At 50.0% G+C, this 24,983-nt stretch overlaps 1 protein-coding gene across 1 annotated transcript; it reads left to right on the forward strand.

The window, feature by feature from the left end:
* The first annotated feature begins 643 nt into the window (after nt 1–643).
* TMEM38A (transmembrane protein 38A) lies at nt 644–23,122 on the forward strand. Its single transcript, XM_064280923.1, has 6 exons — nt 644–811; nt 15,068–15,224; nt 16,153–16,337; nt 19,054–19,141; nt 20,120–20,237; nt 20,925–23,122. The coding sequence occupies exons 1-6, from the start codon at nt 688–690 to the stop codon at nt 21,144–21,146; spliced, it is 894 nt and encodes a 297-aa protein (XP_064136993.1). The 5' UTR covers nt 644–687; the 3' UTR covers nt 21,147–23,122.
* The last annotated feature ends 1,861 nt before the right edge of the window (nt 23,123–24,983 follow it).

A 24,983-nucleotide genomic window follows, 5' to 3' on the forward strand; every position in this document is an offset into this window, starting at 1 on the left:
ACGTGGGCATCCATCAGGCGGGTCCCCGTGGGCGCAGGGGTCCTGACCGAGCGAGCCCCACAGGGGACAGGGGTCCCCTCCGAGCGAATCCCACGAGGGACGAGGGTCTCGACAAAGCGGGTCCCTCGGGGGATGGCAATCGTGACTTGTGGAGTTCCACGGATGACGATGGTCCCAGCTGAGCTCCATAGAGGACGGGGATCCTGACCTACCGGACCCACGGAGACAGGGGTCTTGACTGATCAGTCTCCACAGAGGACGATGTTCCCAACGGAGTGGATCTCACAGAGGACAGGAGTCCCCACCGAAGGGGTCCCACAGGGGACGGGGGTCCTAACTGAGCCCCATAGGAGCGGGGATCCAGATGGATTGGGTCCCACAGGGAACAGGTATCCTAACCGACCCCAGCAGTACAGGAGTCCCGGCTGGGTGGGCTCCTTGAGGGACAGGCCCCCAGAAGGGACAGCCGCCCGCGCCGACTCACCCAACACTGGGGGCCCGTAGTCCGCCCCGCTGGGCCGAACGGGGTCGCGGACGTGGGCTGTAAGGCCGGCCGTCGCTCCTCCTCTCCGGGGCCGGGCCGGGGCGGTGCCTGGCGGCGGGGCGGGCCCTGCGCGGGGGCGCCGCTGCTGCTGCTGGACGCGCTGCCCGGCCAGGGGCTGGGGTCCGACCCGGCGGGCGGGCGCCATGGATCTGCTGTCGGCGCTGAGTCTGGGCGAGCTGGCGCTCAGCTTCTCGCGGGTGCCGCTTTTCCCGGTCTTCGACCTCAGCTACTTCATTGTCTCCATTGTCTACCTCAAGTATGAGCCAGGTGAGCTGACTGACGGCGTGGAGAGACTGGCATGGGGGGCGGGGGATGGGATGGGGGACAGCCGGGGGCCCTGGGGGGACAGACCAAAGGACTGGTTCCGGGGAGGAGGCGGCGCTGGCATCGTGGGGTTCGCCCCCTCGGGCGTGGGCTGGGGGTGGAGGCGGCCTGGGGGGGGCGGGAGTAAACCCGAGTGAAGGGGTTGGGGGGTCAACCCGGGGGTCCGGAGGGGATGGGGTGGAGAGACCCAGGAGCCGGTTTGCGGGAGTAGGCAGTGCTGGCATCATGGAGTGCTCCCCCTAAGATGAGGGCCGGGGAGGTGACGGGGGTGGGGGGCCAACCCAACCCAGGGTCTCGAGGAGGATGAGGGTGGGGAGACCCAGGGACAGGGACAGTAGCCAGGATAAGGAGCGCCCAGGGGCAATCTCTAAGCTGCGCCCCCCCATTCCAGCGCCAAGGGGCAATCTCTAAATCGTGCCCCCCCCATTTCAAGATTAATAGACGTTAATAGCGGTTAAGCGTCAGCAGAAACGCCTTCCCCCCTTCTTGTCCAGCCTCCTCAGTCAGGCACCTTTCATATTTATGGTGCCTTGGAATGTCATTTGGCACCTCGTCTGGAGGAGCCCCCTCGGACTTGCGCCAGGGCAAGTGCCCCCCTCCACCCCCCACCTCCATCCTCCCTCGTTACGCCTCTGCCCGGGGACAGGTTCTGGTTCGTGGGAGTAGGCAGCTCTGGCATCGTAGGGTGCTCCCCTCTGGGGCGCGGGCTGGAGGGCCGAGGACAGTTTGCTGGGGCAGAGGGGCTGGGGGAGGGGGAGCAGGTGCAGGCGGAGGGAAATGGAGGAGAGTTTTCAGAAGACCGGAAACAGGCGCTGGGGGTGAGGACGAAGGTCAAGTGGTCCTGGCCAGGCCAACTGCACCCACGTGGGCTGGGGGCGCAGGTCGTGGGCTGGGGGCGCAGGTCGTGGGCTGGGGGCGCAGGTCGCGGCAAGGGCCCAGGCAGATGTCCTAGCCCCCCCAGCCGTGACCTCTCCTTCCTTGTCCCTGGTGTTCGGAGAGGGAGCGACAACTGAGTGTCTATATAAGGTCTGGCAGTACTGGGGGCTGCGATCCAGTTAAGCACAAGTGACACCGGTGTCCCCACCCCGCTGTGGGCGCCCTCCCCTCCCTTCCCTTTACCCAGGCCGCTGGATCTCCTCGCCCCGGCCGCGCGAATTCCTCCAGCTCTGGCCAACCCTTTACACTTAAACCGAGTGGAGCCGGCCCCAGGGCAGGGTGACTTGGGGTCAGCCTTCTCCCCCTGCCCTAGACCTCTACTGGGGACTCTCAGGAGGGGAGACACTGCTTCTGGATTTTTATAAACATTTCCAAAATGAGGATTAATGACCTCTGTAGATTGTGTTCTATTTTTGTGCAAGTTTCCCTGGAGCAAATGTTTCTCTTTACCTAGTATTTTAATTATTTCAGCACACTGAGATGAATAGTAGCATTTAGCTAGTCAACCAATCAACCCAAAACTTTGTGATCCCTTCTCCCTCTTACATGTAAATTACCTCTGTATTTTTTTCTCTGTACGAAAATAGCTTTTTTTTTTCCAGATGATAAAAATAGGTGCTCAGGTTTATTTATAGAAAAGAAAAAACTGAGAAGCGCAAAGGAAAAAAGATAAGTATAGTTAACATCACAGGCGGCCACCCTTCCAGACCTTCCTACACATCTGTACCTATGTAGTTATAGGTATAATGTTTGGTCTTATGCAAATAGGATGATACTCTCCTTCCCTTGCAATTTTTGTTCTTTTTTTTTTTTTTTTTTGCCTACCTACACCCCAGAGTCTGTCTTTAAAAGCTATTCTGGAAAGCAGCCACTTTCCAAAGCAAAATAAGCTTTGTATTGTCTTAGAGGGAACAGGGGCTGTATTTCCTGTCTGGGGAAGACCTGGTGGCTCAGGCCAGGACCCCCTACCAGTGCAGAACCCAGTAAAACCAAACCAACCCCCTTGCCAGCAAGTGGATTCTGTCATGGCGACCCCGTGTGTTACACAGCAAAACTGCTCCGTAGGGTTTTCTTAGCTATAATCTTTATGGGAACAGATCGCCAGGGTTTTCTTTCATGGTGCCGGTGGGGGTTTGAACTTACAACCTTTAGGTAAGTAGCCAAGGGCACACCATTTATGCTGCCCAGAGACCAGCAGAACCCAAAGCAATGGAAGGCAAGAGCCTCGTGGCCACGGAGGTCCTAATGCCAGGAGAGCAGGATGAGGGGTCGGGAGATGCCCACAGAAGTAAATCACCTGAGCTAGAAGTACGGGAGCCTGAAGGTTCCTGAAAGTTCCTAAAGGTTGAGAAGATTTAGTGGTTCTCAACCTTGGCTGCACATTTGAAGCTTCTGAGGCTTCTTCTTTTTCCTGGTAAAAAAATATATAACAAAATTGCTATGTTAACCATTTTTAACTGTACAATTTAGTGGGATCAATTGCATTCACAATGTTATGCAACCATTACCACAATCCATTTCTAAAGCTTTTTCATCACCCCAAATAGAAACTGTATTCATTAAGCAATAACTCCTCATTTCCCTATTCCCTCCAGTCCCTGAAACCACTATTTTTTGTCTTTATGCACTTGCCAATTCTAAAAATTTTACATAAGTAGGATCCTACGACGTTTGTCCTTTTGTGTTTGGCTTCTTTCACTGAGCATGTTTTTGAGGTTCATCCATGCGTAGCATCTATCAGGACTTCATTTTTTCTTTTTCTTTTTTTTATTGTACTTTAGGTGAAATTTACAGCTCAGACCCAGGTTTCCTGTGTCCATCCAACCAGCTCCTGTCCCCTCTTGCCTTCTCATCCTGGCTCCAGACAGGAGCCGCCCATTTGGTCTCATGTATCTGCTTGAACCAAGAAGCACGCTCTTCGCGAGCATTATTTTATGTTTTATGGTTTTGGGCTTTATAGTCCAGTCTAATCTTTGTCTGAAGAGTGGGCTTTGAGAATGGATTTAGTTCTGAAATAACATAGTGTCCCATGCCCATAGCTTCAGGGGTTCTTCCAGTCTCAGTCAGACCATTAAGTCTGGTCTTTTTATGTGAATGCAAGTTCTGTTCCGCACTTTTCTCCCATGCTATCAAGAGACTCTCTGTTCCCAGTCAAGGTGGTCATTGGTGGTAGGTAGTTGGGCGCCATCTAGTTCTTCTGGTCTCAGGCTGATAGAGTCTCTGGTTTTTGTGGCCCTTTTTCCTCCTGGGCTAACATTTTCCCTGTCTTTGGTGTTCTTCATTCTCCTTTGCTCCAAGTGGGTTGGGACTAATCGATGTATCTTAGATGGCCACTCACAAGCTTCTAAGACCCTAGACGCCACTCACCAAAGTGGGATGCAGAACATTTTCTTAATGAACTTTGTTACAGCAGTTGACCTAGATGTCCCCAGAAACCATGGTCCTCAGACCCCAGCCTCAGCTACTCTGTCCCGTGAAGTGTTTGGTTGTGTTCGGGAAACTTCTTAGCTTTTTTTGGTTTAGTCCAGTTGCGCTCACGTCCCCTGTATTGTGTGTTATCCATTTCTTCACGCAAGATGTTTCTTGTGTACTCCCTAGTTAGTGAATTCATCTCTCCCTCCCTTCCCACCCTGATAGCCATCAAATAATGTTTTCTTTTGTGTTTAAACCTTTTCATGTGTTTTTATAATAGCAGTCTCATAGTTGTCCTTTTGCCATTAATTTCACTTAACATAATGCCCTCCAGATTTATGCATGTTCTTCATTTTTTCTTATGGCCTAATTCCATTGTGTGGATGGACTGCATATTCTTTATCCATTCGTTTGTTGATTTTATTCATCTGTTGATGGGCATTTGGGCTGTTTCCTCCTTTTGGCTATTGTGAATAATGCTGCTTTGAACATTGGTTTACAAGTACTGTTAGAGTCTCTGCTTTTAAATCCCCTCTTCCCTAGGCTCAGGCTCCACCCCAGACCAGTTAAATCAGAGGGTCTGGGGTGGGGCCCAGGCTTGAGCATTTTTCAAGCACCTCCTTCCTGGTGACTTTAGTAGCCTGCCAAGGTTGGGAACCCCCAGCCCAGTTCAACCCTTTCGTTTCAAAACTGGGGAAACCGAAGCTTAGCAAGGTTAAGTACCAGCTTGCTCGACTTCACGAAATCACCACAATTACTAAAAGAGCAAGGCATTGGATTGAGTGGTTAGCCCCCAGTTTGGTATATAATCTTAACCACTACCAATGTTTCTTCTTGGAATTCATGTGCCGATTGCAGGATCCGGTGCAAAATGAAAACTCCGGGCCACTGGCTCTGAGATTGAGGACTTCAAGATGGCGGCCATCACTACCAGTTACAGTTGAGTCGACTCGGACTCACAGCAACCCTGTGTGTATCAGAGTAGAACTGTGTTCCATAGGGTGTTTCAGTGGCTGACTTTTCAGAAGCAGATTGCCAGACATTTCTTCCGAGGTGCCTTTGGGTGGACTCAAAACCTCCAGGCTTTCAGTTAGCAGCCGAGCACATTCAATATTGGCACCACCCAGCAACTCCAAGATGGCGACAGCAAAGCATTAAACCAAGTATGGGGTTCTTCTGATCACACTGTTCTGGGCATCTGCACAGGTCAGCTGCCTGGGTAACCAGCTCTGGCTGATTCTGAGAACTAAGCTGGCCTGAACGAAAGATATCTGAACTAGGAGTCACTTCTGCCCTCTAAAACCCCAAACCCAAATCCATTACCATCAAGTTGGTTCTGACTCATGGCGACCCCATGTGTGTCACAGTAGAACTGCTCCATATGATTGTCTTCGCTGTAATGTTCATGGAAGCAGATTGCCTCACCTTTCTTCTGTGGTGCTGATGTCTGGGTTTGAACCACCAACCTTTCAATTAGTAGTTCAGCAGAAACCGTCTGCACCACCCAGGGACCTCCTCCTGCCCTCCACCATTGGGTAAACTCCAGGCTGGTGATTTCACTGCCCTCAGTCTCAGTTTGCTCATTTGCAAAATGGGTTCATCAGTATAATAATCCCTGTGGCCATTTCCTGGTTATTGTGAGGACGTTTTGAAAACCTTCAGCAGTAGGTCTGGGGCACCTTGACGTGCACCTTATTTGTAAGGCTGGGTAGGAGATGCGTTTTCTGGGGCAGGCTTTCGTGAGAATCCTAAAATGGGGACAAAACTCAGAGTGTGGTCCTTAGGTTCGCAGCTTCAGATATGCAGACTCCTAGACCCCATCTTGACCTGCCGAATCTGCATTTGAACAAGATCCCAGGCTCGCTCATACATATTGGAGTAAAAGAGGCAAGAGCTGCTCATTAAACCCAGAGCTCCTGAGGAGTCCCTGGGTGGCACACACTGTTAAGTGCTGAAATGTTGGTGGTTTGAACCCACCCAGAGGTGCCTCGAAGAAAGGCCTGGCAGTCTGCATCCAAAAAACTCACAGCCTTGAGAACTTTGTGGAGCACAGTTCTACTCTGCACACATGGGGTCGCCATGAGTCAGAATCCACTCCATGGCAGCTAACAACAACGACATCCAATATTGCTCTGGAAATTTGGGCCACAGCAATTAGGCAAGAAAAAGAAATAAAAGGCATTCAAACTGGAAAGGAAGAAGTAAACCTGGAGCTCCTTAAGGACAGGGAGGCTGGGATCTGGCTCATCTTGGGGACCCCTAGTCTCAGACAGGGGAGAGAGGAGGAAGCAGTGGGTGTCAGCCCTGTGTTTGAATGAATGAATGAATGAGTGAATTGACATGCTGGATACCTTAAACCCTGACTCAGCCAAAGAATCCTCCAGACCAGTGGTCCTCAAACTTGGGTACACATTAGAATCACCTGGGGAGGCTTTCATACTCCTTCTGTCCAAACTGTACCCCTCTACCACGTACATCAGGGTCTCCTGGGGTAGGGCCAGGAGTCACTCTCTTTCAAAGTTCCCCAGATGGTTCCAGTGAGCAGCCCAGTTTTATTTATTTTTTGTGAAAATACACACAGTAAAGGATATATCATTCCAACAAATTCTGCAGGTACAGTTTAGTGTTTACATTCTTCGTGTAACTATTCTTACTATCCTTTTCCAAATTGTTCCACCGCCATGAACGCAAAGTCACTGTCCCCTAAGCTTCTCATGTTACTTTTCCAGATGCTGTTGTCAATTTGATCTTGCGCAGATAAATCTTTGAGAGAGCACAATGCTCAAGGCAGACATACTTTAACTAGTAATTAGGCTAAATGATTGTTTGGTTCAAAGCTGACTCCTGAGACATGTTTTTGTTTGAGGTTTAAGGTTTAAAGATTATCTCAGGACAATAGTTTTGAGTGTTCATCCAGCCTCAATGGCTCCAGAAGGTCTGGATTCCATGAGAATTTGTAATTCTGTTCTGTCTCCTCCCTTTTGATTAGGATTCTTCTACAGAATTTTAGATCAAAACACTCAATAATGGTAGCCAGGCACCATCCAGTTCTTCCGGTCTCATGGCACAGGAAGCAGATGTTCATGGTGACAGCATTTCCGATTCCTGACCCACCTTCCTCATGCAGCCAAGCTTGAGAACAATTCTCTACACCCTGGTTTCTCAGCTGTGGTGCCATTGACATCTGGGGCCAGATCATTCTCTGTGGTGGGGGCTGTCCTGTGCATTGTAGAGTGTTGAGCAGTGTACCTGGTCTCCACCCACTTGATGCCAGGAGCATCCCACCCTTTCATGACACCCACAAGTGCCAAGTGTCCCCCAGGAGACACAGCCACCTCCAGTTGAGAACCACTAGACCAGGGGTCTTAAGCTTAAATGCCTCCAGGGGCCAGGCAGGGGATACAAGTGAAATGAGTCAGGTGGGGACACCCCAGGGGAGTCAACCTGCGTCTCTACGTGCTTATGGCTAGAACTGCCAAGGCTGATTTTTCCAGAGAAGCTGGAAATCTGGACTTGAAGTTCCCTTGTTATATGGCAAGGGCAGTGGTGGTCCTGTGGTAGAATTCTTGCCTTCCATGTGGGAAACCCAGGTTCCATTCTCGGCCAGTGCACCTCATGTGCACCCACCACCAGTCTGTCAATGGAGCCTGAGTGTTGCTAGGATGTTGAGCAGATTTCAGCAGAGCTTCCAGACTAAGACAGACTAGGAAGAAAGCCCTGGCAATCAACTTAAAAAATCAGCCAGTTGAAAACCCTATGGATCGCAAGAGAACATTGTCTGATACAGTGCTGGAAGATGAGCCCCCTAGGTTGCAAGGCACTCAAAATACACAATGGCCACAACCATGGACTCAAGCAGACCAACGAACATGGGGATGATGCAGGACCGGACAATGTTTTATTCCGTTGCACATTGGGTTGCCATGAGTCAGGGGCATACTCAATGGCTGCTAACAACATGTTTATATGTCAGCTGTCCTAACATTTTTAAAACACCGTAAGAGCCAAAGAGAACATCCCGTGGATCTCTGATCCGTGACCTTGGGTTAGGGACTGCCCATCCTCCAACCTTGTAAGCAGAGCTGCCATCTCCATTTTGGTGAGGAGGAAACTGAGGGAGCTGGGAGGTGCTGAGAATAGTACTTAGAGTCGCTGGGAAAGTCTTCCAATAGACCACATGTGTTTAGACCTCAGACTAAGTAGCAGGAAACAATGGCGGTGCTGACAGTACCTTTGAGAACCTTCTAGCACTGCCCTGCCATTTGGAAGTGAGACACTGACCCTGGCAAGGAAAAGCCACAGAGCCCATCTCAGGCCAGACTAGGGCCCCAAAGTCTTAGCTATAGTCTTTATGGAAGCAGATTGCCAGACCGTTCTTCCGTGGCACCACTGATGAGTTCAAACCGCCAACCTTTAGGTTAGCAGTTGAGTGCAAACCATTTGTGCCACCCACAGACCTGGTCACCCTAGATAGCATCCCCATTATACACATGAGCAAACTGAGGTTGGGGGGTGGGTAACTGACCCATGTTTCCTAAGACAGAGCTCATTTTTTAAAAAATCCGTATACAGAAATTTCCATCCACAGGCAACTTCTGTCTCACTTTGGCTCCAGGAACGTTGCTTGCATAATTGCTAAGCACCAAGCAATTTCTCTTCATCCTTCTAAGAGCCCTTCAAAATGAGTGATAGCACTGGGGTGACCACCTCCTCTAGGTTTGCCGACACTTTCCTGAGTTTAGCGCTGGAAGTCCCAAGTCCCAGAAAACTCCTGGGTCCCAGGCAAACCAGGGTGGCTGATCACCCTATATAGTCCATTGCTGTCAAGTCTGTTCTGATTCATGGCAACCCCGTGTGTGACAGAGTAGAACTGCTCCATGAGGTTTTCTTGGCTATAATCTTTACAGAAGCAGATGACCAGACCTTTCTTCTGTGGCACCGCGGCTGAGTTCAAACCTCCAACCTTTAGATTAGTAGTCGAACGCAAACTGATTGTGCCACTCGCAGGCCTAGTCACCCTAGGTATCATCCCATTATACACATAAGCAAACTGAGGCCCGGAGAGGAGGGAGATTCACCCATGCCCACCCAATGATTTGACACAAAGCCTGGGTTTGAAACTGAGACCCAGCAGGGGAAACTGAGAAGGAATGTAGCAAAAGGAAAGGGCTTTGGAGCTTGGGAATTGGTTTCTCGGCTACTACTGTGCTGTGGAAACTCCATCGGGTCCCCTCGTCAGCCTCAGTCTTCTCATCTGTGGCAATGGGGAGACTTCTCCTTCCCAGGTTTACTGGGAGGGTATCAGTTAGTATAAAAAGGGTAATGATAATACCACATGACCTCGCTGAATCATCCTGACTCTGTAAGGATGGATGCTTTCATTCTCTCCTTTTGATGGAGGAAACTCGTTGGGTGCCATTGAGTTGACTCCAACTCTTAGTTACTCCATGTGTTACAGAGTGCAACCGACCCACAGGATTTTCTTGTCTGTAATCTTTATGGAAGCAGATTGCCAGGTCTTTCTTCTGTGGAGATGCAGGTAGGTTCAAATCTTTGGGTTAGCAGCTGAGCACTTATCCGTTGTATCACCAGGGCTCCATGGAGGAAACTCAAGGTGGGGGTTATTAGCCCAAGGCCAGAGGGAGTGGCAGAGTAGCACCTGAGCGTGGACTTTTCTGTCAGGGTGCAGGAGTGGTGCACACCCCAGAGCCCATTGATCGGAGCGTCAAGCATACAAACCCAGCCTCCATATCCACATCCCAGCCTTGGTCCCTAGGACGGTCCCAGAGGGCACAGCAAAAGCCCTGGAAAGAATTCAACCCCTGGGGTTATTTTTAGATGGAGACGTATCCATTTCTGCTAAACTCAGGTTCCCAGTGTCCACCAGCTGTTCAAAGGATTAACTCTCAGCGGGCAGCGTTTTAAATAGAACCCCATCAGAGAAGAGAGACTTTGTGCTTCCTACTCGGGGACCTTGGTGTATTTCGAGACTTAAGAGAACCTTGAGGGTGCGGAGAAGATGCACTTGAGCTTGTAACTCCAGGGTGAGATTGTTGTTAGTTGCCATGGAGTCTGTTCTGACTCATGGCAACCCCTGGGTGGTGCAAATGGTTAAGTGCCTGCCTACTAACCAGAAGGTTAGTGGTTCACATCCACCCAGAGGCGCCTTGGAAATAAGGCCTGGTGATCTGCTTCCAAAAGGTCACAGCCTTGAAAACCTCATGGAGCCGGTCTACTCAGACGCATGTAGGGTTGCCAGGAGGATGAGATTAGAGGAGGAAAAATTCGATTCCAGCCCTCATTAGGAGCTGAGGAAGGGAGATTTAGGGTCCCCACCTGACAAAGAATGGAAGGGGCTCAGAGAGAAGAAATGGTTTGGTCTAGTTCACATGGTTATTTGGTGGGGATGGTGAAGAGAGAGGGGAGTATGTTGATTGTTTACTTGAAAACAACTTTTACTGGGCATGTTTCCTAATTATAAAATGTACTATCTGCCAGGGAATGGCTCAGTAGAGATTTAGTCCTAAGGTGGAATACTATACAGCAGTCAAAATTATCATGATGTACGTATGCATAGTCCCTGGGTGCTGCAAACAGTTAGTAGGCTTAGTTGCTAACTGAATGGTTGGAGGTTTGAATCTACCCAGAGGTGCCTCAGAAGAGAGGCCTGGTGATCTGCTCCTGAAAACTCTGCCATTGAAAACCCTGTGGAACACAGTTCTATTCTGATACACATGGGGTCACCATAAGTTGGGGTTGACTCAATAGCTCTGGAGACAGACAGACATGCAGCTGCAGTGTGAATCAATGTGTATAAATCTTGAAAACAATGTGGATAAAAACAAGCTGTAGAAGGATATATTCAGTATGGCACCATTTTTTATGAAATTTAAGAACTTGCACCGCTTCCTACATGAAGCCTTCCCTGACTGCTTTCCCTAGGCCAAGCCCCCAGGCAGACCCACTCACTGCGCCCTGTGCCTCTCCTTTATGGAAGTTGACATTCGATTGTGGGATTACTTGATTGTGCTGCATCTCTGCCAGGCTGTGAATCCCAGGAGGGCAACGACTGAACTTGCTTTCAGCTGCACCCCCAGCGTCTAGCAAAGTCCTGGCATACTTGCTCAGAAATACTTGTGGGATGCATGGTGACCTTGGGTAAGGCACTTGACCTTGGGGAGCCTGAGGTTCCTCATCTGTCAGGTGGTGTATATGTGTCCTGGGGCTGCTATAACACATTGCACAACTGGGTGGCTTGGAACAACAGAAATCTATTCTCTCACTGTTTTGGAGACCAGAAGTCCGAATTTAGGGTGTCAGCAGAGCCATGTGTCCCCCAGAGGCTCTAGGAGAGGATCTTTCCTTATCTCTTCCAGCTTCTGGTGACTCTAGACATTCTTTGGCTTGTGGCCACATCACTCTAGTCTCTCCCTCCATCCACACATGGCCCTCTTCTCTGTGCATCTCTGTGTTCTCTCCTCTTCTTACAAGGAAACCAGTCATTAAAATCCTTGTCTGGGATGATCTCATCTTGAACTTTACCTTAATTATCTGCTAAAAATTTTTTTTAAAAACCCATGGCTGTCTAGTCCATTCCGACTCATAGCGACCCTATAGGACAGGGTAGAACTGCCACTAGGGTTTCCAAGGCTGTAAATCTTTATGGAAGCAGACTGCCACGTCTTTCTCCTGTGGAGCGGCTGGTGGGTTCGAACCGCCAACCTTTCATTTAGCAGCTGAGCACCACCAGAGCTCCTTAATTGTATCTGCAAAGATCCTTCTTCCAAATAAGGTCACATTCTGAGGTTCCAGGTGGACATGAATTTTGGGGATACACCTGGGTGGTGTAAATGGTTAAGCACTTGGTTCAAGTTTACCTGGAGGCACCTCGGAAAAAGGGCCTGGTAGTCTTCCAAAAATCAGCCAATGAAAACGCTATGGAACACAACGGGCCAATCCTGTTGTGCATGGGGTCACCATGAGTCAGTGCCAGGTAGACTGCAGCTGACAATCACGATAGGAACAACGTGTCTAGCCTGTGGCAGTGAGAGCCAAGTAGGTGTTCCATACAACTCAATCTTGAGGTTGCTTCCTGGAAAATGAAACTAGTGCCGGAAGGAGGGAATCAATATGATGAAATCAGTTGTCACACCTAGGGAGGCAGACACCCAGGTTCAGACTCTAGGGTGTGGCTTTAAAAGTCTGTGACGGTATTAGTGTGAAGATATAACCTATCCACTTAGAAAGAGTGTAAAGACGTTAAATGGGTATACAAAATGGAAGAACTTGATAACCAGATATCATTCCTGCATCCCAGTGTCGTGTTTTTGTAAGCTTGTTTATAAAAAGCCAGACCCTCCCCTTTTTGTTGCTGTTGTTATGTTGCTTTTTTTTAATCGTGGAAAAGTGTATATAACAAAATGTTTTCCAATTCCACGTTTATCACATGTACCATTCACTGACATTTATTACATTCATCGTGCTGTGCAACCATCACCGCTACCTTTTTCCAAGCTGTCCCACCGCCATTAACAGAAACTCAGTGCCCCCCAAGCAATGATTCCCTCCTTGCCTCCCTCCCACCCCTAATAACCCCTAATAAGCTTTAGTTGCTATACATTTGTCTGTTTCTTATGAGATCGTACAGTATTTATCCTTTTAGGTCTGACTTTTGTCACTCAGCATGATGTTTTCAAGGTTCATCCATGTTGTAGCATGTATTAAAGCTTCCTTTCTCTTTATGGCTGTAGGGAGTGCCCCCCATTTAATGTAGAAATTTTAAAAAATACTTTTTATTTTGAGATCAGTTAAGACTCACAAGAAGTTGCAAAAATGGCACAGAGAGTTCCCTGTACCCTTCACCCAGCTTCTCCCAATGACAAGATCTTATGTAACCACAGCTGAATATTAAAACCAGGACACTGAGATGGGTATAATACTATGAACTACAGACCTTCTTTAGCAACTTGTACGTGCAATGGATGAGGGCGGTGGTGGTTCAGTGTTAGGATCCTCGCCTCCCATGTGGGAGACCCAAGTTCGATTTCCAATGAACGCACCTCAGGTACAGCCACCAACCATCTGTCAGTAGAAGCTTCCGTGTTGCTATGGTGCTGAACAGGTTTAAGCAGAGCTTCCGGGCTAAAACGTTCTAGTAAAAAAGGTCTGATGATACACTTCTGAAAATCAGCCACTGAAAACCCTATGGATCCTTAAACGATCCGTTCCTTAACTGACCACGGATGGTACAGGACCCAGCAGCGTTTTGTTCCATTGTGCATAGGGTCACCATGAATCAGGGGCCGACTCAACGGCACCTAACAGCAACGGTCACATGCGCCACAACCTGGATGGATCGCCAGGGCGTTATCCCTCATGCAAATGGCCAGTCTCAGAGGTTGTATACGGCACGATTCCATTTACGTAACAGTCTTCAAGGGACAAAAGCATATTGATGGAGAATAGGTGGGTGGTTTTGCAAATGGTGAGTACGTTTGGCTGATAGCTGAAGTTCACGTCCACCCAGAGATGCCTCGGAAGAAAGGCCTGGTGATCTACTTCTCAAAAATCAGTCATCGAAAACCCTACAGAGCCCAGTTCTAGTCTGGCACACATGAGGCCACCACGAGTCAGAGTCGACTCTACGGCAGCTGGTCTGCTTTTTTTTGCTGCGGGCTGGGAGGAGGATCTAACCACAAAGGGAGTTTCCTTGTGGTTGTGGCACCATCCTGTATCCTGAGTGTGGCCACTCGAGTCTACTACACCTGTGATAAAACTTCAGTGAACAATCCAAGACCCAAGCTCTGAGCTGCTGCTCACTCAGCCAGCCCCTTTGTATTTGGTCGCCTTGAGTTTGTAGTAGTTCATTTAATAGTATTTACTGGCATGTATCCTTAGTTGTGAGGATCCCTGGTGGTGCAGTGGTTAAAGTGCTCGCCTGCTAACCAAAAGGTCAGTGGTTTGAACCCAGCAGCAGCTCCTTGGGAGAAAGGGTGTGGCAGCCTGCTTCTGTAAAGTTTACAGCCTAGGAAACCTTAAGGAGTAGCTCTCCTCTGTCCTATAGGATCCCTGTGAGTCAGCATTGACTGGAAGGCACTGGGTTTTGGGATTTGTATCCTTGGTTGCAGAAACTGTAAAATAAGTTATACTGTTTTTCTTTGTTGTCCTTTTAACATTTGTATCTGTCTTAAGGCACTGCTGTAACAAAGTACCAATAACTGGATGGTTTATAAGAAGGGGAATGTATTCCCTCACAGTTCTGGGGGCTGGGAGTCTGAGATCAGGGTGCCCACGGCTGTGGGCCTTGTTCTGTCTAAAGCCTTTGAAGGAAGATGCTTCCTTACCTCTTCCAGCTTCTGGTGACTCCAGGTGTTCCCTGGCTTGTGGCCCCATGACTCTATCTCTGCCTCTGTCTGCACATGGTCTTCTCTGTGTGTGTGTCTTTCTCTGTTATAAGGCACCAGTCGTATTGGATTAGGACCCACCCTACTCCAGTATGACTTCAGTAACTTAACTGCGAACATCTGTAAACAAAACTCCTGTTTCTCCAAACAAGGTCAGGTTCACAGGTACCAGGGTTAGGACTTTAACATACCTTTTAGGTGGGAGGGCACAATTCAAGCCAAACCACTGAGCAAGGAGGAAGGAGCTTGACCTAGTGCTGCCTTTACTTGCTGTGTATCCTTGGGCCACATACACAACTTCTCTGAGCATTGGTTCTCTGTCTGGAATGGGTGAGACTGCTTGGCATGGGCAGGGGCCTTGATGCTGGGCTGATGGGCAGGCGTGCGGGCAGAGCATGTACCCGGCTTCCTGATGGCCGATGGTGGGGGACTCCCTTGTGCCCCCCAGGAGCGGTCGAGCTCTCCCGGCGCCACCCTGTCGCGTCCTGGCTCTGCGCCATGCTGCACTGCTTCGGAAGCTACATCCTGGCTGACCTCCTGCTCGGGGAGCCCCTCATCGACTACTTCAGCAACAACTCCAGTGTCCTGCTGGCCTCGGCCGTCTGGTGAGCAGCTATGGGGCGGTGGAGAGTCGGGCTGGGGGTGGGGGTGTCTCCTGGGCTGGGTATCCAGGAAGCAGGAAGAACTGGAACCTCGCACACCAAACACGGGTCACCCCAACCACTGTGCCCCACGCCCAGGTCTGTCCCAGGCCCCACGCATCGCAGAAGGCGGGGTCTGGACAAGCTCCGACAAATCTGTGGCATGGTAAGTCAGGTGTGACACAGGAAAGAGGAGTCAGGTCGGCTATGGAATGGAACTGAATTTTGCATATATATTTGTTCTCAGGGTATATAAGCATCTAGGAGCCTTGATGGTATAAACAATTAAGCGCTCAGCTGCTAAGTGAAAGGTTGGTGAGAAAGGCCTGGTGATCTGCTTCCGTAAAGGCTACAGCCAAGAAAACTCTATGGGGCATCTCTACTCTGTCACGTGGGCTCGCTATGAGTTGGAATCTGCTCAACACCACCTAACTACAACATAAGCATTAGATGCAAGTTGTGATCCTGCTATCCCCTCAAACTGGCCTCACTTCTCATATGCCTGTCATGGTGTGTGGACCTCAGCTTCCCGAGGGTGATTCTAGTGTTTGAAGGCGGCATTTTTCATACAAGGTGCCTGGGGTGGTGCACATGGTTTGAGCTTGGCTGCTAACTTAAAGGTTAGCAGTTTGAAATCACTCAGATATGCTGAGGAAGAAAGGCCTGGCGACCTGCTTCTGTACAGATCATGCCAAGAAAACGCTATGGAGCAGTTCTACTCTACAAAAAAAAAAAAAATAAAAGAGGAGGGGAGAGAGGGTGGACAGTCCAGCCTCCAGCCAGGGCCTCAAAACTGTGTCAACTCAGCCTTTAAAGAAAATGAAATTGCAGACACCACCTCCCCTCCCAAGGCCCCAGCCACCCCCCGATGCATGGTATTCTCTCCCCGAAGGTACTTGATCTTCTTCTGCCCCATGGACCTCTTCTACAAGTGCGTCTGCTTCCTGCCCGTGAAGCTCATCTTTGTGGCCATGAAGGAGGTGGTGAGGGTCCGCAAGATTGCGGTGGGCATCCACCATGCGCACCACCACTACCACCATGGCTGGTTTGTCATGATCGCCACCGGCTGGGTCAAAGGTAAGTAGGACAGCAACAATGAAATGGCCCCCGTCGGGGGCCCCCACCCAAGTGGTACAAGTCAGGCCCGCCATTGGCACAGCTATTATTCCAGGTTGGGGGGATGGCAGAACTCTAGCAGGAGCCCGCGTCTCCTTATTAGCCAATACCTTTGGGGTACCTGGGAAGATTCTTCCAGAAAACTTAACCACCAGAGGTAAATAGGACAATGATGACTGCAACAACGATAGCTAATGTCTCTAGGGCAGGGTTTCTTAACCGCAGCAATGTTAATACTTGGGGCCTGTTTTCATTACCTAATTGAAAGGTTGGCAGTTGGAACCCAACCAGCAAGGCTGTGGAAGAAAGGCCTGGTAATTTGCTTCCAGAAAGATTCCAGCCAGGAAAACCCTATGGAGCACTGTTCTGCTCTGACACACATGGAGTCACAATGAGTTGAAATCGACTCATTGGCAACTGATTAGGTCCCTGAGTGGCAATAACAGTTTACACTCGACTACTAACCTAAAGGTTGGTAGTTTGACCTACCCAGCAGGGCCATAGAAGGAAGGCCTGGCAATCTACTTTTGAAAGATCACGAAGTGGAAAACCCTATGGAGCACGGTTCTGCGGTGACACACATGGGGTCACAATGAGTTGGAATCTACTCATTGCCAGCTGGTTAGGTCCCTGGGTGGTGCGAATGGTTTGTGCTAGACTATTAACCTGAAAGTTGGCAGTTCAAATGCACCAAATGGTACCACGAAAGAAAGTTCTGGCAATCTGCTTCCGTAAAGACGACATCCAAGAAAACACTATAGAGCTCAGTTCTACTCTGAATATGGGGTTGCTATAAGTCGGAGTCGACTCAACGGCAATGGATTTGGTTTTTGGTGTGGCCTTAGTTACCTAGAGATGCAGTGACAAAAACATACTACAAGTGGTGGCTTTAAAGAAGAGGGATTTATTGTCTCACAGTTTTGGAGGCTGAAAGTCCAAAACCAGGCATTGGCTCTAGGTAGCCTGGGAGTTCCTTTGCTTTCCTTGGCATCTGTCTTTCCCTGTGTGTGTCTCTGTGTCTTTTCTGCTCTTTCTATAAGACACCACTCAGAAGCAATTAGGTTTAGGACCCACCCTAGAAAACTTCTATATCCAAACAGGGATACATTCAAGGTAGAGAGGTTAGGACTTCCACATTTCTTTTGGGGGGCACAACTTAATCCATAACAGGGCTGGATCATTTTCTGTGGTGGGGGCCATCCTGTGCATTGTAGGGTGTTGAGCAGCTTGCCCAGCCTCTACCTACTAGATGCAAGTAGTAACCCTCCCAACTGTGACAACCAAAAATGTCTCCAGGTGTTACCATTTTCCCTGCCCCCCATTTGAGAGCCCATGTGAGGTATAGTTTGAACCCCCTGTACATATCAGCCCCACCCCCCCAGTTGGCTTACCTATTCCTCCAGGTGGGGGTGCCCAAGCCAACTCATTAGCCAATTCCTTTGGGGTAAATGGGGGAGATTCTTCCAGAAATTTAACCATCGTCTCTCCACTTGGGTCTCCTTATTCTCCCTCTCCAGGAAGTCTCTACTACAGCTTCCTCGGGGGTATAGCATGCCTCCCAGAGGGTGGATGGCTTAGGAAAGATTGAAAACTCAGAGCCCAAGGAGGTGAGAAGCGGGGAGAAACCCACCTTGGCAGGGGAGGGGGGAAAGATACAACCATTACTCCTTGTCTTAGTTTCTTAGTGCTGCTATAACAGAAGTACCACAATTGGGTGGCTTTAGTGAACAGGAGTTTATTTTGTCACAGTTCAGGAGGCTAGACATCCAAATTCAGGGTGCCAGCTCTAGGGGAAGGTTCTCTCTGCTACAGGGGAAGGTCCTTGCTTCAGCTTTTCTGCTTCTTAGTGTTCCTTGGCTATCTCCATGGGACATCTGTCTTCTTTTGTTTGTGCTTGCTTGCCTCTGTATCTATGCTGCCGCTTCTAACTCAGAAGTGATTAGGTTTAGGACCCATCCTACACTGATACTCATTAGCATAACAAAGAAAACCCTGTTCCCAAATGGGATCGTATCCACAGGTATGTTGTTGTTAGTTGCTGTCAGGTGATGCCACGTGTGTCAGAGTAAAACTATCCATAAGGTTTTCAAGGCTGTGACCTCTCAGAAGCAGGTCTTCCAAGCCCTCTGAGGCACCTCTGGGTAGGTTCAAACTGCCAAACTTTTGGCTAGTAGTCAAGCCATTAACGGTGCCACCCAGGGACTCCTATCCACAGTTAAAGGGGTTAGGATTCCATATGCATCTTTAAAAAAACCAAACCCACTCCGACAAGTCAATTCCTACTCATAGCGACCCTATAGTACAAAGTAGAACTGCCCCATGGGGTTTCCAAGGCTGTAAATCTTTAGGGCAGCAGTCTGCCATATCACTCTCCCATGGAGTGGCAGTGGGTTTGAACTGCTGACCTTTAGGTTAGCAGCTGAGCGCTTAACCACTGCACCACAAGGGCACCTACACATATCTTGTGCGGGGGGGACACAATTCAATCTGGAACACTCCTTCATGCTGGTTCTGCTCTAAATGTGCCATGTGACCCTCTGAGCCTCTGTTTCCCCACCTGCACCTGGTGATCACACACACCCAGGCTGCATGCCCCTTGGGGGAAGTCCCGGGGCGGGAAGGCTACCCTCGGGAATCTAGAGCTGGGGTGGCTCCTTCAGACGCCCCCTGCCCATAGGCTCTGGAGTCGCCCTCATGTCCAACATTGAGCAGCTGCTTCGGGGCGTCTGGAAGCCGGAGACCAATGAGATCCTGCACATGTCCTTGTGAGTAGCCACCCGCCCACCCTCCTGTGTTCATGGATGCCTCGGGCCTCACCCTGGGCTAGGCAACTTGGAGAGGGCAAGGCTAGGGGAGCCCAGAGGGGGGCCGTGGCCCAGGGTGAGGACTGGCAGAACTGCAGAGAAGAGGTGATGCTTGATTTGGGTTTTGAAGAGAGAGCAGGGCTTTCAGCAGGGAAGGAGCCCTGCAGTCACCAGCTGTGCAAAGCAGCAAGTCAGGAAAGAGAAGAGATAAGGTCTAGTTCAGAGGAGATGCGCTGGGAGATTGGGGTGCGAGTGTGTGGTTGGGTGAGACACGAAGGGTGGGGAGCATGAGGGGGAGTGTGGGGGAAAGCATAGGCTTCGGGGGGTGCATGGGGTAAGAGTGGGGTTGGGAGCATGAGGTTGAGTGGGGTACATGGGACGGGACCATGGGGTTGGGAGTGTGGGTGGGAGTGTGGGGTTGGGTGGGGTGTGTGAGCTGGGGAGTCTGGTTGGGATGAGGTCGGGGCATGGGGTTGGATGGCGAGTGTGGCCAGAACAAGGTGAGAAGCAGTGGGCAGGCCAGGGGCAGCATCCGGGACCCAACCCAGGGCACCACATTGCATCTAGCCTCACACATTACTAAAAAATATTTTAGATTTGGGCTACTTACATTTTCCTCAATACATAATAAATAAGGCCATAGCCATTAAAATATGACAGAGTTCTCACCCATATACCAATGAAAATCATCTCCCGTCCTACTCTTTGGAAAACATGGGGTACCTCATTTCCTCCCTGTGAGAAGTCTGTCCTGTCCTCAGCCCAAAGATGAGGACATAGACCCAGAGCGGTTGTCACTTGCTAGGAAGCAGAGCAACATCACCTTATCCAAGCTGCCAGTGCTCGTCCCCACCTCACACTCAAGAGAAGCTGGGGTGGGAGTGGGGTGGGGGGTTTTCTGTGGAGCCCTGATCGGTCAGCCGTGTGCCTCCCTTCCAGCCCCACCAAAGCCAGCCTGTACGGAGCTGTGCTCTTCACCCTCCAGCAGACACGCTGGCTCCCTGTCTCCAAAGCCAGCCTCATCTTCATCTTCACCATGTTCATGGTGTCCTGCAAGGTAAGCTAGGGCTGGGAGAGGGGCTCAGGGTATGTCACTTCTGGCCCAGGGTGGCCAGTGCAGAAAGGGGAGGAGCTTTGGTGCAGGGTCTCCCTGTGGGCTGAGGGGAGGCCTCAGAAGAGCAGGGTCCAGTGGGTAGGGTGAGGATGGGGGAGGGAGAAGAACTCCGGCAGAGGGTATGCCCTGGGGATGCCAGATTTATTTGGCAAACGGGAGGAACTGGAGTCTCAGGTTGCAGGGAACAGAGGAAGAGGCACTGGGGCACTTAGACCAGGGCTGGTGCTGGTCCATGCTGGGCCTAGTGCCTCCCATGAGGGGACTCACCCCAAGTTGAGATGGAAGGCCCCAGCACAAGGGTGTGTCCTCCCCTGACATAAGCCCTGATTTCAGGGGAGGAGGAGAGGGAAGCAGAGGGTCCAAGTCTTGTTCTGCCCCTTGTTTGCTGTGCAACCCCAGGCCACTCCCTTTACCTCTCTGAGCCCATTGGAAACCCCTGGGGAAGGGGGCAGGTATGCTGGTCCTGGTTTTACCACCAGAAGTCCTGCATCCCAGGACCCCACCAGGATGGTGGGTCCCCCGTGTGCAGCCAGAGTTCAGGCTGGGCTACCTCCACCCCTGACCCTGTTAACCTTCTGTCCCCTCTTCCCCTCCTGTTCCCTGCCTCCCTGCCTCCATATTCCTCTTCAGGTGTTCCTGACGGCCACCCACTCCCATGGATCCCCCTTTGATGTCCTGGAGGGCTACATCTGCCCTGTGCTGTTTGGGGAAGCCTGGGAGGGCGATGATCACCATGACAACCAGGGGGGGCATGGGGCGTCCCCTGGCAGCAGCCCAGGTGCCCTGCCCTCCAAGTCCAAGGAGGAGTTGAGTGAGGGGTCCAGGAAGAAGAAGGCCAAGAAAGCAGATTAGTGGGCTGCCCAGGGGCCATGGGTACTGGGAAACGGGCATTCTGGGCTTGGCTTATCCCCTCTGGGCCCTGACTCCCTGTCTGTAAACTGGGGCCATCTACCCACTCCCTTAGCTGAAGATATTAAGTAAGATATGGGGGTACAGGGATTGGGGGTCACCCTTTCTGCCAGGCTCCTAGCTTTCGGGGAGCCGTACAGAATCCCAGGAGCAGCTCCAACCAAAAATCCTGCTGTCATTTTCTTGGTTCTACTTTTTCCTAAAATCACATCTTGACTCAAAGAATTTTAAGGGACTCTGAAGTCATTTATTTGATGGATATTTCCTAAGTCCCTGCTGTGACACAGGCCCTGCTCCCTGCACAGAGGCCCTGGCACAATTTCGAAGTCTCTTCTTGCCCAGGCTCCCTAGGACCTGGACCATTTCCCTGTGCCCAGAAAGTTCCAGCCCTTACTGGGCATCCCCAGGGGAGTTACCTGCCTTCTCTGAGCCTCCTGTTCCTCCTCTGTACAGTGGGCAGGAACCTCCCACCCACCTCTGATGGAGGCAGGGCCACCAGGCCAGAGAGGGTCTTCAAGTGGACATGAAAAAGCTTTAAAAGCTCATAGGCTCAGTGACATTGGGAGGGGTTGTTAATTATGATTGAAAGCAGCTTTGCATTTTAGATCGTTTGAGTTTTCAGATGGGGGAGCCCACCAGTAACTTGGCACAGAGGAGGCCTCCAGAAGACTGGACTTGAGAGCCTGGGGCATGACGAAGACTCTTTCTGACCTTTCGCTGCCCCTGAACCCAAGAAGTGCTGCAGGCTGGGCTGCTATTCTAAGACCCAGCTCTGGCAGGAGCCGGAGAGCTCTCCCTGTGGGCCCTGGAAGTGTCAGGCCTCCCTCATACTGGCCTTCTTCACTGTGGCTCTTTCAGTAACTCAACAAACATCTTGACGCCTGTTCTGTGCTGAGCCTTGTGCTGCTGCTGGGTGGCCAGGACTTGCTTCTGTGTGGGGGAGGGGGTGGTCCTTGGCTGCCAGGAGAGGTCAAATAGCATGAGATGTCCAGGTAGGGGTTGGGCATCTCCAGTCTCAGGTGGGGGGTTGGGCTTAGAGCTATAAGTAGGTGCTCAGGGCATGCTCAGGGCGTCCACCAGCAGCTGGGGGCAACCGAGAGATTGGCACAAGGTTGGCCAAAGCTTGATGGCAGTCCCAAGGGTTGCCCAGCTATTGGGAAAGTGCCTTTTTCTGGGTGGTACTTGGAAGCTGGGTGGGTTCTGAGGCTGTCACGCCGCAAGTTCGTCCTCTTGCATGTCTGTGAGGGGTCGGCAAATAAATCCGTTGTGAATGAACCCTGATGCTGGTCTGATTTGTTGTCATGCTCTCACCCTGAAGACAGAGTGACATAGGTGGGGTCTGTATCCCCAGATGCTCTGACCTTCTGCTGGAGTGACGCTCAAGGTAGCTGTGGATTGCAGGGGAAGATGGTGGCAGTGGGGGAGGTCTGTGAGATTTGGGGTCAAGTGGACCTGGGTTCGAATCCCAGTGTTGTAGAGCAATTTCAAATCCTCAAGAACTTCACATAAAAGAATTACCGGATGCATAAATATAATATGCAGTAAATACACTTTAAGTGATTGAAGGCGAACGAAGGATTCAAATTAGAAAAGAACAAGATGCTATTGAAAAGACTGAGCTATTCTGATACCTGACAAGGAAATTATTTATACACAAATTATGTAAAGTTTTACAAATAAGTTAGTTAAAGAAAAGCAAACAGAAAAATGGGCAAGATGTGTGAACGGGCAATTCTGAGATGAGATTAGGCTGACAAACATGAAAGATATTCAACCTGGTAGTAATTAAGGAAATAAACTAAGGCCAAAATTAGATACTGTCTTAGTCTACTAAAAGAGCCTTAGTGGCTCAGTGGTTAAGTGCTTGGCTGTTAACCAGGTGGTCAGTGGTTCAAACCTACCAGCTGCTCCACGGGAGAAAGATGTGGCAGTCTGCATCCGTAAAGATTACAGCCTTGGGAACCCTATTGGGCAGCCCTACCCTGTCCTATAGGGTTGCTACAAGTCAGAATCAACTTGACAAGGGGTTTGGGTTAGTCTCCTGGGGCTGCCATAAGAAAACACCACAAAGTGGGTGACTTTAAAGAACAGAAATTTATTGTTTCATGGTTCTGGAGGCTAGAAGTCCAAATCAGGGTCTTGGCTAGGTTGATTCCTTCTGGAGACTTTGAGAGAGAAACAATTCTGTTGCTCTTTTCGTAGTTTCTAGTGGCTGCCACAAAGCTCTGGTGGCATAGTGGTTAAGAGCTCGGCTGCTAGCCAAAAGTCGGCAGTTGGAATCCACCAGCCACTCTTTGGAAACCCTATGTGGCAGTTCTACTCCATATGGGGCAGTTCTACTCTGTCCTATAGGATTGTTATGAGTTGGAATTGACTAGACAGAAATGGATTTTGCTTGGGTTTAATTCATCACCTCTTCTCTGAGTCAGTTCGCTTTCGGGAAAAAAGGGGTGGTGATTACTCCTGCCTGTCAGGGTACCCACCCATTGCCCTCAAGTTGATTCTGACTCATAGCAACCCTTTAGGACAGAGTAGAACTGCCCCATAGGGTTTCCAAGGAGCAGCTTGGTGGATTCAAACTGCCAACCTTTTGGTTAGCAGCCAAACACTTAACCACTGCACCACCAGTGCCCTTACTAAAAAAAAAAAAAAATTTTCTAGAATAGCTAAAATTGAAAAGACTGACCATGCTAAGTGTTGGTGAGGATAAGGAGCACCTGTAACTCTGAGGCACTGCTGGGGGGTAGTGTAAAATGGTACAATCACATTGGAAGACAGCTTAGCAGTTTCTTAAAAGGTTAAACACACTCCTGCCATATGCCCCATCAATTCTACTCCTAGGTATTTGCTCAAGATAAATGAAAACACACGTCCATACAAAGACTTGTATACAAATGTTCACAGCATTAGTAATCCCCCAAAACTGAAAACAACAAGCAAACGTCCATCAACGGGTGAGTGGGTAAACACCTGTGGTCCAGCCACGAGATGAAACACTACTCAGCAGTGAAAAGGAATGAGCTGCTGATACTTGAAACGAGGCTGAATCTCAAAGGCATTTGCTCAGGGACAGAAGCGGGACTCGAAAGATTGCTTACTGTGTGATCCCATTGATTAAGACATTCTGGAACAGACAAAGTTGTAGGGACAGGGAACAGATTGAGTGTTGCCAGGCTGGAAGTGGGAGGAGACGTTGACTACAAAGGGGCCCAGAGGGACTTGCAGGGTGATGGGACTGTCCTGTACCTTGACTGTGGTGATGGCTCCATGGCTGTACGTGTTTGTCATAACTTGCAGAACTGTACTCTGAAAAGGGTGAGTTTTGCTGTGTATGTAAGCTCTACCTTAGGTCCCTGGGTGGTACAAGCAGTTTTTGCTGAACTGCTAACCTAAAGGTTGATGGTTCAAACTCATCCAGCAGCACCACAGAAGAAAGCCCTGGGGATCTGCTTTTATAAAGATTAAACCAGAAAGTAAAAACCAAACCCATGGCCATCGAGTCGATTCCAACATGTGGCGACCCCATGTGTTACAAAGTAGAACTGCTTTGTAGAGTTTTCTTGGCTGCAATATTTACGGGAGCAGATTGCCAGGCCTTTCTTCCATGGTGCTGCTGGGTGGGTTCAAACTACCAACCTTTAGGTTAGTAGTCAAGCACAAACCACTTGTGCCAGCCAGGCCCCTATTTTAGCCAAGAAAACCCTATGGAACACAGCTCTACTCTATAACACATGGGTTTGCTGTGAGTTGAAATCAACAGCAACTTGTTTTTCCTTGCTT

This window comes from Loxodonta africana, chromosome 3 (assembly GCF_030014295.1).
Source record: "Loxodonta africana isolate mLoxAfr1 chromosome 3, mLoxAfr1.hap2, whole genome shotgun sequence".
Lineage (NCBI taxonomy): Eukaryota > Metazoa > Chordata > Mammalia > Proboscidea > Elephantidae > Loxodonta > Loxodonta africana.

Excerpts from the sequence above, each read along its gene's own strand:
- TMEM38A (XM_064280923.1), top strand. The coding sequence starts at position 688 with ATGGATCTGCTGTCGGCGCTGAGTCTGGGCGAGCTGGCGCTCAGCTTC. Across the intron at positions 15,225-16,152 it reads CTGCTGGCCTCGGCCGTCTG|GTACTTGATCTTCTTCTGCC; the intron begins GTGAGCAGCTAT and ends CTCTCCCCGAAG. Across the intron at positions 20,238-20,924 it reads TGTTCATGGTGTCCTGCAAG|GTGTTCCTGACGGCCACCCA; the intron begins GTAAGCTAGGGC and ends ATTCCTCTTCAG.